This window comes from Lynx rufus, unplaced genomic scaffold, assembly GCF_022079265.1.
Source record: "Lynx rufus isolate CCGP_SWC_20201006 ecotype Redwood Valley unplaced genomic scaffold, mLynRuf1.p SCAF_6, whole genome shotgun sequence".
Classification (NCBI taxonomy): Eukaryota; Metazoa; Chordata; class Mammalia; order Carnivora; family Felidae; genus Lynx; species Lynx rufus.
The window spans coordinates 36,847,701-36,860,635 of record NW_025814878.1 but is presented as its reverse complement, the minus strand read 5'-3'; the positions used below and the strand labels follow the sequence as shown (position 1 = coordinate 36,860,635).

At 34.8% G+C, this 12,935-nt stretch overlaps 1 protein-coding gene across 1 annotated transcript in view; it reads right to left on the bottom strand.

Moving 5' to 3' along the window:
* The window catches only part of TBC1D32 (TBC1 domain family member 32), a 201,564-nt gene that overhangs the window by 46,373 nt on the left and 142,256 nt on the right, over positions 1 to 12,935 (bottom strand). Inside the window, exon 27 of the mRNA XM_047102681.1 lies at positions 4,709 to 4,834. Within this exon, the coding sequence (XP_046958637.1) occupies positions 4,709 to 4,834 (126 nt within the window). The remainder of the gene's footprint in view (positions 1 to 4,708; positions 4,835 to 12,935) is intronic.

The following is a 12,935-nucleotide window of genomic DNA, read 5'->3' as shown; positions in this document are numbered from 1 at the left end:
CGGTCTGTGAGTTCGAGCCCCGTGTCGGGCTCTGTGCTGACAGCTCAGAGCCTGGAGCCTGTTTCAGATTCTGTGTCTCCCTCTCTCTGACCCTCCCCGTTCATGCTCTGTCTCTCTCTGTCTCAAAAATAAATAAAACGTTAAAAAAATTAAAAAAAAAATAGGAAGAAATGCCTTTCTACTAGTGGAACAGTACAGAACTGAGCAAAAAAAAAAGTTAGCTTTTCTCTGACAATGCCACATAGATATGCCACTGTGTTTGAATTTATTATCCTCAAAATGTATATAACCAGTTGAATTATACTTAATATAGAATCCATAATTATTTTGCTGGAAAGAAATGTATCTTTAAAGCAACTTACACGCTTATACATGTATATTTAACAAGCAAGTTTAAGTCACCTTTAAAAAAATTTTTTTTAATGTTTATATATTTTTGAGAGAGACAGAGACAGAATGCAAGTGGGTTAGGGGCAGAAAGAGAGGGAGACACAGAATCTGAGGCATGCTCCAGGCTACAAGCTGTCAGCACAGAGCCCTGACATGGGGCTCGAACTCACGAGCTGTGAGATAATGACCAGAGCCGAAGTCAGTTGCTCAAACAACTGAGCCACCCAGGTGCCCCAAGTCACCTTTTAAACTATGTATTACATTCAGGATATTGACTCTGATTTATATTAATCAAATGGTCTCTTTTTCATATCCAAGTACATTTTAAGCACATAAGTCACAAAGAAAATTAGTGTTCAACATGTGAAAAATGTAAATCAAATAGGAATAACAACATGTGCTTTCCAATAACTGTAGCTCTGATAAGTCATGTAGCACAATATTTTAATGCCTTAAGGTAAAAACAAAATTTACTGAATTCTACTCATATTATGATTTCAAATTAAAGTAAGTATTAAAAAGTATGAGAATGTAATTGTTGAGGATCAGAAAGGGCACCAGTATTGACAATTATTTGAACTTCTAGTTGTTTAAGGGTTCTATCTTCACAGGCAGGATAAATTCTCTCACTCACAGAAAAATCTTTCAAAGTTTTTTATCTATGAATCTATACATAAATAATAGCCCTTAGGTGAGAGCTTTCAACCTCCATGTGTTTATGTCACTTAATATTGTCTCTTGAGATTATAATTTTTTAAGAGTATCTTGATGAATTTTAGAAACAATCATTCTGAATTCAATGATACAAATAAGAGGTGAGATACACATGAGTAGCAAAGGTTATATAAAAAGTTAGTTTTAAAGTGGAAATATCCATTTAAAATTATAATCATTCTTGTTTTAGCACAATGATATGTTTGCTATGTGTTATAAACCCAAGTAAAATGTTTGAATTAATGAGAAAAGTCACAGCATACTGCTAAACAATTCTTTGAATCCTATGCCCCAAATCAGGGTTAGCCATCAGACAGACACCTAAACAAACTCCATGAACTGGGAAAATTCTTTATCACATCTGTGAGGGAGGTAAACACAATATGATTTGAAACTTAATAGCCACCAGACTCACTGCAGGTGTTTACAAAGCACACTATTTTCTGGGAAGTACTGATCTTGAAATGCAAAATTATGCCATTAGATCCATACATTGAGAGCTTTTAGATAAAGTAATTCTAGACATCATATGCAAAAATGGCATTACCAAACTATCTGAAGAAGGTTCTGGATTTCTACTGGTTCCAATACAGTATATTCATTTTGCCCAGCAACCCTTATGAACAGCACTAGGCAGTTCCAAATATTTTGAGAGATAGGCTATAGTCATGGATTAATACTAAAAACTAATCTACATGTGGTACTTGCCTTTTCAATGTTCTCAAGTAGCTTATATTCATTCTTTCCTCTATATTTTTAAAGAAAATTTACTTTATATAATTATAGATTCAGAAAGTTGTGAGGACAGTACAGAGATAACTTCCTTTATCCCTTCATTTAGAATAGCTCTGCTTTGACAAATTCTTCATCTGAAAATGTCTTGATTTTCTATTCCTGAAGACTATTTTCAGTGCTTGAATGTCACACTACTCCCTCCGTCCTCCATCTTTTCTGGTGAGAAATCAATAGTATTGATTTTCCCCTGTAGGTAAGATGTTGTTTCTTCCGGGGCGCCTGGGTGGCTCAGTCGGTTAAGTGTCCGATTTCATCTCAGGTCATGATTTCATCATTCATGAGTTCGAGCCCCGCGTCCAGCTCTGTGCTGATGACTCAGAGCCTGGAACTTGCTTCGGATTCTGTGTCTCCATCTCTCTCTCTGCCCCTCCCCTGCTCATGCTCTGTCTCTATCTTTCAAAAATAAACAAACGTTGAAAAAAATTTAAAAAAAGATGTTTCTTCCCTTCTCTGCTTTCAAGATTCTTTTTGTCTTCAGTTTTTATTTTTTAAATTTATTTTAACGTTTATTTTTGAGACAGAGACAGAGCATGAAAGGGGGAGGGGCAGATAGAGAGGGAGACACAAAATCCAAAACAGGCTCCAGGCTGTCAGCACAGAGCCCGACATGGGGCTTGAACTCACGGACCACGAGATCATGACCTGAGCCGAAGTCGGATGCTTTACCGACTGAGCCACCCAGATGCCCCTTGTCTTTAGTTTTTAAAAGTTTGACTATATTGTGTCTTGGTGTAAGTTTCTTTGGGTTTACCCCGGTTGTGGTTCTTGAATCCACAAGTTTAGGTTTCTTGAAAATTTGGAAAGTTTTTAACTATATTTCTTCAAATACATTTGTAGTCCTAACCTCCTTCTAGGTCTCCAATGACATGTTAGATCTTTTGTTATGGTTCCATAAGTCTCTGGGACTCTGTTAATTTTTTTTTGTTTTTCAGTCTATTTCCTCTCTGTTAATACCTTCAAGTTTACCAATCCTTCCTTCTGTCCTTTCCAATTTATTGTTGACCAATCCATTTAGCTTTTTATTTTGGTTACAGTATTTTCATTTCTAAAATGTCCTTTTGGATTTTCTTTATTTCTTTGTTGATACTTTCTAATTTTAAATTTGCATGTGTGAGACAAAAAAACATGTGTGGAAGGGAGGGAAGGAGGGGTGGTGGCCCTGTTACTACTGAGTGATGGTAAAAATCCTGAACTTTCTACCTGAGTCTCCTCTGATACAATCCTAGCAAGGAGCAGCAAGGGTGCCCCATTACTGCCAGGTAAGGACGGAAGTCCAGGCTATGCCCAAGTCTTGCTAGCAGGATTCTCTATGGTGGATTCTATGGTTGGATTAAAGTGGTCATTTTCTATAAAAAGTATCTTGATAGGCTACCCCTCTCCTGCTCCTTTTGGTTAAAGAGAGTATGCTTTTATTGACCCCGCCTTTTGATCCTATGACTTGATGGCCTTCGTAATCACTCTTTCTAGGATATACTAGGCAAAAAGAAAATTCAGAGAATTCACCTCTGAGGTGCCCACAAATATATACCACTTGTCTCTGAAAATGTAATTTCTCCAACAACAAAATATATTTTTCCCACTTTAATTTTATAACAAATGATACAAATATGAAAACCATAAAGCATGGCTAATAAAGTGGACAATTTTATAGTTTACAAAAAAAAATCTATCATATGTTTACATTAGAACCTTTTCCTTAGACTTTTATTCAAAATAATGTTCATTTAAAAATGATGATTTTCAGAAAACAAATGCACAAGTAACTATGTGAATATAAAACAAATTATTTGCGGGGCGCCTGGGTGGCTTGGTCGGTTAAGCGTCCGACTTCGGCTCTGGTCATGATCTCACAGTCGTGAGTTCAAGCCCCACGTCAGGCTCTGTGCTGACAGCTCAGAGCCTGGAGCCTGTTTCAGATTCTGTGTCCCCCTCTCTCTCTGCTCCTCCCCTGTTCATGCTCTGTCTCTCTCTGTCTCAAAAATAAATAAATGTTAAAAAAAATTTAAAAAAAACCAAATTATTTGCTAGTTTAGGAAACATAGCCATCACCTCAAAATAAAATTCCAATTTCCTTAAGAGTAACTACATTTATTTGGCTGGATGTGGCAGAGTTTTAAAATATGTATCAATAAAAAAGTCAATCAAGTTTCCAAAAATGTAGCAGTATGGTAAATTCAGGGGAAAGCTGGTGAAACCAAGCAAATTATTACCTAGGTAAAGTCAGATCAGTATTCAATTTTGCTTACCAAGACCTCTTAGTTTAAAGTGTTTTTTTTTTTTCAACGTTTTTATTTATTTTTGGGACAGAGAGAGACAGAGCATGAACGGGGGAGGGGCAGAGAGAGAGGGAGACACAGAATCGGAAACAGGCTCCAGGCTCTGAGCCATAGCCCAGAGCCTGATGCGGGGCTTGAACTCACGGACCGCGAGATCGTGACCTGGCTGAAGTCGGACGCTTAACCAACTGCGCCACCCAGGCGCCCCAAGACCTCTTAGTTTAAAAAAAAGTTTTGTTGTCTCTCAGATTTTAATTTTTTTGATAGTTTATGTGCTGCCTACAATTTTACTGGTATTAGGGAGTAAGGGTCAGTGGGCATCTTCCTCCATGTTCTTTCTGGCCTCCAGCTTCCTTGCATCTCAGATTTTAATTTTTGTTTTCAAGGATCATAAGTTTCTCAGAAGTTAATGGACTTCTGGAATGAGTATTATGTATTCTAGACATGCCAGTACTAATCCACAGGAAACACAACTTCCATTAATATAATTTTCATACAAAAAAAACCCCACAAAAATTAAACAATGTACTCACCAGTTCCACTGATTATATCAGGTTTGGCCTTCATCATTTTGCAAAACTGTTTTCGGCAGTTTTCTATCCACTCAGTTTGTTTATCAGACATTTTGAAGCATAATAAAAGTTTGCCAAGATCATTGTCTAATAAGAAACATAGCTATATTATGATGAGAAACACTGAAAAATAAGTATTAATGTTAAATATGTAAATAGTTACAAATTCCAGAAAAAGTATAGTATATGGCTTTCAAAAGAAAACATTTTCTGTAATTACATCTTATACGATCAATTGCTATTTATACTTATTAAATGCCCAGAAAAAATTTAAAAGCTCACAAAATGGACTGACTTATAACCATAATGCTTGAATATTCTTTTTCTTATATGAAAGTAACTCATTACTGAGTATTTGAATAGACATCAAATAACAGATGTAATAAATGTAAGATTTCATTACATATATGGACATGAACATTATAGTCTTATTTCATGCACATTGATATACAATTTTATTAATTCCTTTAAAAGCAAAAAGAAAACATAAGCATAGAAAAATTTCTAGTCAATCATTTATTTCCACTTCTTGCAAAAAATTATACTGAAAATGGATGACGCCAAAATATAACTTCTTTCTAAGCAATTTCATGAATACATGGGAACTTTCATCTAATTTTACTTTTCCATGTTAAATTTAGTTTTATTCCCATGAGATTTTTCCATCTTCCACTTTAATTTCATTCTTATGAGATTTAGCATTAGAAAACATCTATTAATAATATATTAAATAAGGACTTTGGCGTCCCTAAGAAAAGGATATACAAATATTTATTTAAACAAACATATATAATATCTTCCCACATATATGTAGGCAAAGATTCAAGGGAAAGAAAAAAGAAGCAAAAATATTATTTTCTAGAAGATCATGGGGGAATAGGTAGTCACATGAACTCATACCTTTTAACTTTCTTTGAAAGAGATTTTTGGGATCAAAAAGGAAAAAACCACCTTTTGAAAATAAAGGGTCAAAGGCCTGACTGCTCCTGCCCAAAGATGTGTCTGGGAACACTACCAGCACAAGTACATCTGCCTAAGCTCTATTTGGGGTGATAAATCCCACCGGGAAATAACAGTGGTCAATCTAATACCAGAGACAGTTTCAATCAACTCTTCTTTTCAAAAATAAAATAAAATAAAATTATAATAAAACAGGTCCTTATTCTTATAGCTTTAAAAACTTAATCATCCTACCATACCAAACTGTTCTATTTTTTTCATTCAATATTTGTAAAAATATATTCAATAAATATGTATGGAGCTCCTACATACAAGATATGTATGTATCTTGGCTACAACAATCAAGACAAAGTCACTTGCCTTCATGAATACCACATGACATAAACCATATGTTTGTATGCCTGTATATATATGTGTGTGTGTGTGTGTGTGTGTGTGTATAATACTGCAATTAAGACAAATCATTCCTATGATCTAAATTGGTTTTATTTAGTCCTAAAAAAGCAGATATATATATATCACACAGCTCCCATGGTTATGAAATCTAAAATAATATAATTAAATATATAAATCATAATTTATGTAAATATGTCCTTATTTGACATGTAGGTCACAAAAAAAGCCTTTGCATATCAAAGCTACATATTCTTTTATACAAACATATGAGTATACAAGTAAACATACCAAAGATATGCATACTCACACAAATATACACATGAGCTAGAAAGAATTGTTTGTTCAAAGAATGTGTAATTCAGATACTTAGTATAAATATTCTCTTTGAATATTAAGACCAAAATAATGCTGTAACATTTCATACATAACCTCAATCAGAAACAATAACTAGAGAAAAATTAAAGTGATTAAATCAAAGTAAAAATGATTCTTTCAAATAAAAACTCTCAAAACCTTTAACCTAAACTCAAGAAATACCAAAGCTGATAATTTTGTTGAAAATTATGTTACTAATAACAACGTTATAATGTTAAATGTATCTTAACATGACTTAGGTAAAATACTTAATGCAACACAGCATTAAAATAAGTTTTTGTAGTTTCCATTTAGAATATCTACATAACTTATTTCCCAAGAACAAACTACCTAGAGTCTAATAGGAATCACTAGTGGCACATGACTGCAAAGACAAATGCAGTTTTTCATCTCTCTTTCCTCTTCTAGGTCTTTTCCATCCTTGTGTAATCTGTCTTCTAACTACTATCTCCTTCAAGTAGAAGATGCCCACATAGCTCTTTCATAAATTACCTGCTATTTAACAATCCTATATAATTCTTTCCCTCTTCCCTCCCTCTGTCCCTTCCTTCACATTTGCTATTCTGTTTCACTTTTCATCATCTCATTCTAAGAAAAAAAGCACAAGGCACCATAACTGTAAACAGTGCTGAAGTAGCAGATGTGGTATGCATATGGATCTACCAGTCAGCGGAAGGGCTAAAGGGTCCAGTTTACCTGGAAATTGGAATTTGGGCTGTCAGAGGGGAGGGTGGGTAATGGTTATTGAAGAGGGCACCTGTTGGGATGAGCACTGGGTGTTGTATGGAAACCAATTTGACAATAAATTTCATATTAAAAATAAAGAAACATTAAAAAAATTAAAAAAAAAAAAAAGAAATCTGTTAGGACCAAAACTGCTAACATAGGCACCAATACCTGGGTGTGCTGCCACAAGGACTTCCAAATGTCTCCCTCACAATGAACTAACCTATTCAGTCACAGACAATGATTGACAACCAAAGGCCTCCCCTAATTACAAGGTGTCAATACAACCTAAAGACAGGCTAACTTGAACGTACAGCCTACACAAGAAGGATAATTCAAGATTTTCCAACACTCTCCCAAGTTCGCCTACCACTCTTCTTATTTTTGTGCAGAGTAAAGTGGGAAGTCCAGAGAGAGGCCAAAGGTGTTACATAAGCAAAGGCTCTTGGACATGGAGAATGAGGCAAGAGGAAATAAATCATAGCAACGGTAGTATAAGGAATACAATAACTCTAAATTAGTGATTATGTGAGTAGAGGAAATATGAATCTGGTGTTGTCCAAAAATTTCTATGTTTATAATAACACAAAAGAATTAAACCCAGAGTTTTGTCTTTGGTCATGATATAGGTACTGGGAATAGACCTGCTGTCCTGCTGTAAACAACATGAAAAATAAAATATAATAAACAACTGTTTTCAAACATTGGCCAATAGGCTGTAGAGGACTGTTTTGCTGGAGAAAAGGGAAACTAATGTGATGAGCTTTATACATTTTTTTAAATTTAAACAAACAAACAAAATGTGGTCAGCTTTACACCTGGGCTTTCTTCTTGAAGGCAATTCCAAGATCACTATGCAGCAAGGGGGATGCCATGGAGGTCTTCCAAAGTTGAAGAGACAGAAGTCAAATTGCAGAGACAGACTGAGGAGACTAAAATTTATAGATTATAGTACTGAAAAGAGCAGAGCCAAAAACTAGAGAGATCTGTGTAAATCTTTGTCAAGCTGATTGCAAAATCCTCAGCTCTGCAAATGAAGAGTGAAACCCCACAAAGTTGGGCAAAAAACAGTTGGAAACTTGTAAAATGAACAATTCCCAGAGCATACATGGTCGCTACCAGATGTCCAAGTTCCAGTGTGAAGAGTCCTTAACTACCAGGTAGTTAGTAATAGTATTAAGTTAGCAATAAAGGCAATTCTACACTCACCCTAATCAAAAAATCAAAGCCTTGAAAAGATCAAACTGATCTGTAACTTGACAGCACTCCAAAAAATGTTTAAAGAAAACCAAAATCCCGCATTCAACAGTGTGATATCAATAACGTCTCATATCCAATAAAAAAAAAAAATCACTAACATGAGAAAAAGGAAAAATGTGGCTCAAACCAGTAGCTAAATCAACTAATAGATGAAAGAACTAAAGTGATATGATTAGCAAAGATTTTAAAGTAGCTATTTTTAAGTATTTAAAGAAAATATGAACAAAATCAAAAGCTTTGCTACAATTTAAACCAATTATAGTTTATCAGTACTGGAATTCCACTTAGTAAAAACAGACAGCATATGGCACATGTAACAAACTGGATGAATCTCAAAACTACTATGCTGAAAAAAATTAGGCGCAAAAGTATTCTATATAATCCTATTTGTATGAACCACTAGTTATAGGAAAGCTAATCCTTGGTAGCTCTTCTCAAATGGACTATGTTTTGTTCTCAGGGAGGTATTTCAGCAGTCTTTAGAGACATTTCTGATTGTCACTGATTGTACAGTGGGGAATACAGAGACAGTTCTACTGGCATCTAGTGGGTAGACCAGGGATGCGGCTAAAAATCCTACAATGCATAGGACCGCACCCTCTGGTAACAAGCAGTTACCCACCCCCAAATATTAAGAGTGCCGAAGGATGAGAAATCCTAATCTACAGTAGTGGGGGGAAAATCAGTAGTTGCCTGAGACTGGGAGTAGAGAGAAGATGACTGCAAGGGACAAAGGGAACTTTTGCAGGGTCATGTAAATGTTACATATTTGATTATGGTGGTGATTATGTGTGCAAAAGTATGTCAAAATTCAAACTATTCTTTTTTTTTCAACGTTTTTTTTTTATTTTTTTTTAATTTTTTTTTGGGACAGAGAGAGACAGAGCATGAACGGGGGAGGGGCAGAGAGAGAGGGAGACACAGAATCAGAAACAGGCTCCAGGCTCTGAGCCATCAGCCCAGAGCCTGACGCGGGGCTCGAACTCACGGACCGCGAGATCGTGACCTGGCTGAAGTCGGACGCTTAACCGACTGCGCCACCCAGGCGCCCCAAAATTCAAACTATTCTTAAAATGGATGCATTCTGGGGTGCCTCGTTGGTTCAGTCAGTTGAGCAGCCAACTCTAGATTTCAGCTCAGATCATCATCCCAGAGCTGTGGACAGAGCCCCGTGTTGGGCTCTGTGCTGAGCACGGGGCCTGCTTGAGAGTCTCTCTTTTCCTCTCCGTCTGCCCCTCCCCCGTGTATGCACGCGCGCGCGCACACACACACACACACACGCACACACACAAGCTCTCTCTCAAAAGAAAAAAACAGATGCATTTGTTGTATATAAAAAAATTGAGTATATTTACATACATGTATGTAAATGTTGATATAATTGAAAGTGTCAGTGAGTAAAATCTTCTAAGCATATTAGTTTCACTAAAATATGAGTAATTATAGTTCCTAATTTGATATAAAGTCTGTATTAGAACTCAATATTTCATAAGAAAGCATGTGCATATTATCAATTACATAGTTTTTAAAAAGAGGAAGATTATTACAAAATTACATGATCTTTGGGGGCAGTGAGGGAATTTTTCTTTCTCTGAAGAGCACTGTACAATTATATTTTTATGAAAAATAAAATACCTTGACCAGAAAAAAAAAAAAAAAAACTTAATAAACCTTAATTAAGTATATGAGAATGTATATAGGTGCCTAGGTGGCTCAGTTAGTTAAGTGCCTGACTTCAGCTCAGGCCATAATTGGGCAGTTTCTGAGTGCAAGCCCCGCATTGGGCTCTATGCTGACAGCTCAGAGCCTGCTTTGGAGTCTGTGTGTGTGTGTGTGTGTCTCTGCCCCTCTCCCACTCACACCCAGTGTCTGTCTGTCTGTCTGTGTCTCTCAAAAATAAACATTAAAAAAAAAGTAAATGTATGGGCATGTATAAAATGATTCACTTGCAAGAACCCTAATCACAATATTAAAGTGTTTTCAAGTATATAGATTTTTAAAATCCTCATTACATCTTCTTATGAGATTCTGGCTCCTTTCTGGGTACAATCCAGTCTCCTACAATGAAATGAATATTTACTTCTTAGGGTTAAATGAGAAAAAAAATATCCTACTTCCCCATGAGGAATCCAGGTTTATATTCTATACACTAAATATAAAATTCCCTTAACGCACATTTTTATATAAAATGTTTTTATATATTTCTAACCCAACAATATTATTTTTAGAGAAATTAAAATACCATAATTTAGTTCCAGTACATTAATTACACATCTAGCTATGAAGTTCCCATAATAAACTACTGTTTTGATTTCCAGAGAAAGGTTTGGTGTGTCTAATGAGTTTATGCTCTTCTTCTCTTTGCTCCTTCAGACTATGATTTACAGACAATGAAAAATTGGAAGAGAAAGTTAAAAAATCTATTTTAAACTAATTCCTTACTACCATCGAGGAAAAGAGAAAAAAAATCAAGTTTAATGTTCACCAATCACAGCTGACAATATTCCATATCTGAACTCTGAAATTCTTTGTTATGGTGAGCATAATCTTTTCATTCTCGAAGATATTATATCATTTTCCTCAAAAGATTATTATATAGAAATATTATATTGATTATAAGACTATTATGGACAACATAAAAAGAACCTCAGTTTCAAAGGGAAGAAAAATATAATTTCAGTATAAATACAGAGAAAACCTGCTATTTACACAGAAACTTTTAGTAATTCTTTCCTAGATGTAATTGTGAATGCCCACTTTATACAGATTATTTTAACAGATTGTACAAAAGAAACAAAATAAATGGAGGATTTCATAAACTAACTACCAATAGATTCCTAGGCTTAATTCAGATAGTCACCTTTGTATTATCCTAAACCTTATTTGTGTAATATTTGCTTTCCACACCTCTTTATCTTCTTCCATGTAGTTTAACATAGTCCTTTCAGTTTACTCTTATTATAATAAACAAGGGAAAACTTTGGAGCCATCTTGGAGAACAAAGATGCTTAAATTCTCTGTATTAGTTTTCTGTATATCTCTAAATTTGGGAGTATCTAAATTCATTATACACATTTTTATTCTATTTGAACTAAATGGGCTTTTAACACATGACATCTATATTTTATATAGATTATTCCTCATTGTGGAATTATCATACCACTTTTCTTTTTTTTAAATATGTGATAATTATTTACCATAAAAGAAATGGGTCATGTTTTTAAAAAATGGGGACTTAGTTTTCCCTTATCACCTGTACCTAAACTAGCAGGTGATCTGTCTCCCCTGGTTGCCACAGATGTTTGTTTCAACCACGAAGTAACAGGTACATGAAAAGAAGTTTTATTATTCAAAAGAAAGTATTTATTCTGATTTTTAAACTAAGTGTCTCAACAGCTGCAGCTCAAGATTTGCTGCATTGAAAGGAAACCATAATCTCATACTCCCAGTCTCCTCAGCAGAATGTCAAATAAACTATTTACCTTTATCTGCAGAAAATATATCTTAATTACAGGTTAGAAAGAGTAAGAAAAAAGACTAAGAAAATGTCTGATCTGACATAGGCCTAAATTAGTAGTTGATAATTCATCACAAAAAATATAGACTGTATGTGCAAGACATAATACAAAAAGCATTTAATATCATAACAATATCCATCATTATGCTGCATTATATTTCATGTAGCATCATAATATTTTCAAAGTACTTTCACAGTTTTTCCTATGGGGTTGTTTTTAGTTGACTGGAGGAGGAATGGTAATCCTAAATCTTACTGAATTTATCAGACTAGCAATGAAGGCAATCTGGTCTACTCAACTTGTTAATTAGGTAATTTTCATTCTTTTATTAAAATATAGTTGCCATTATATTTCATCTCATTCTTTTTTTTTTCTCTTAAAAAGCTTATTTCTGGGGTGCCTGGGTGGCTCAGTCAGTTGAGCATCCAACCTCAGTTCAGGCCATGATCTTGTGGTTCATGATTTCAAGCCTTGCAGTCAGGCTCTGTGCTGACCGCTCAGACCCTGGAGCTGCCTCAGATTCTGTGTCTCCCCTTCTCTCCGCTCCTACCCCACTCAAACTCTGTCTCTCCCTCTCTCCCAAAAATAAACATGAAAAAAAAAACTGCATAAAAAAAGTGTTTTTCTACATACGATGTAGGTAGTATTCCAGTTTTGATCTATACTATTAGGATTGTATAATGGATTGTTATCCCATTTGTAAATTTAAAAAGACATGAAAATAATTAATCAGGGACACAGGCATGGACTTAATGTCTGAAAAGACAGAAATAATCAAAGTGTCAGCAAAAAGAAGCATCAGTGGATAAAGAATTAAACTCAATAAGGACATGAAAATTTATTAAACAAAATCAATAAAGATTAATGAGAACCATCTTGTTAAAATAAGAACATTGTTCCAACGACCAAATTACAGTATTTGTAAATTTGTAAATTTCAATGTCTTTTAATGT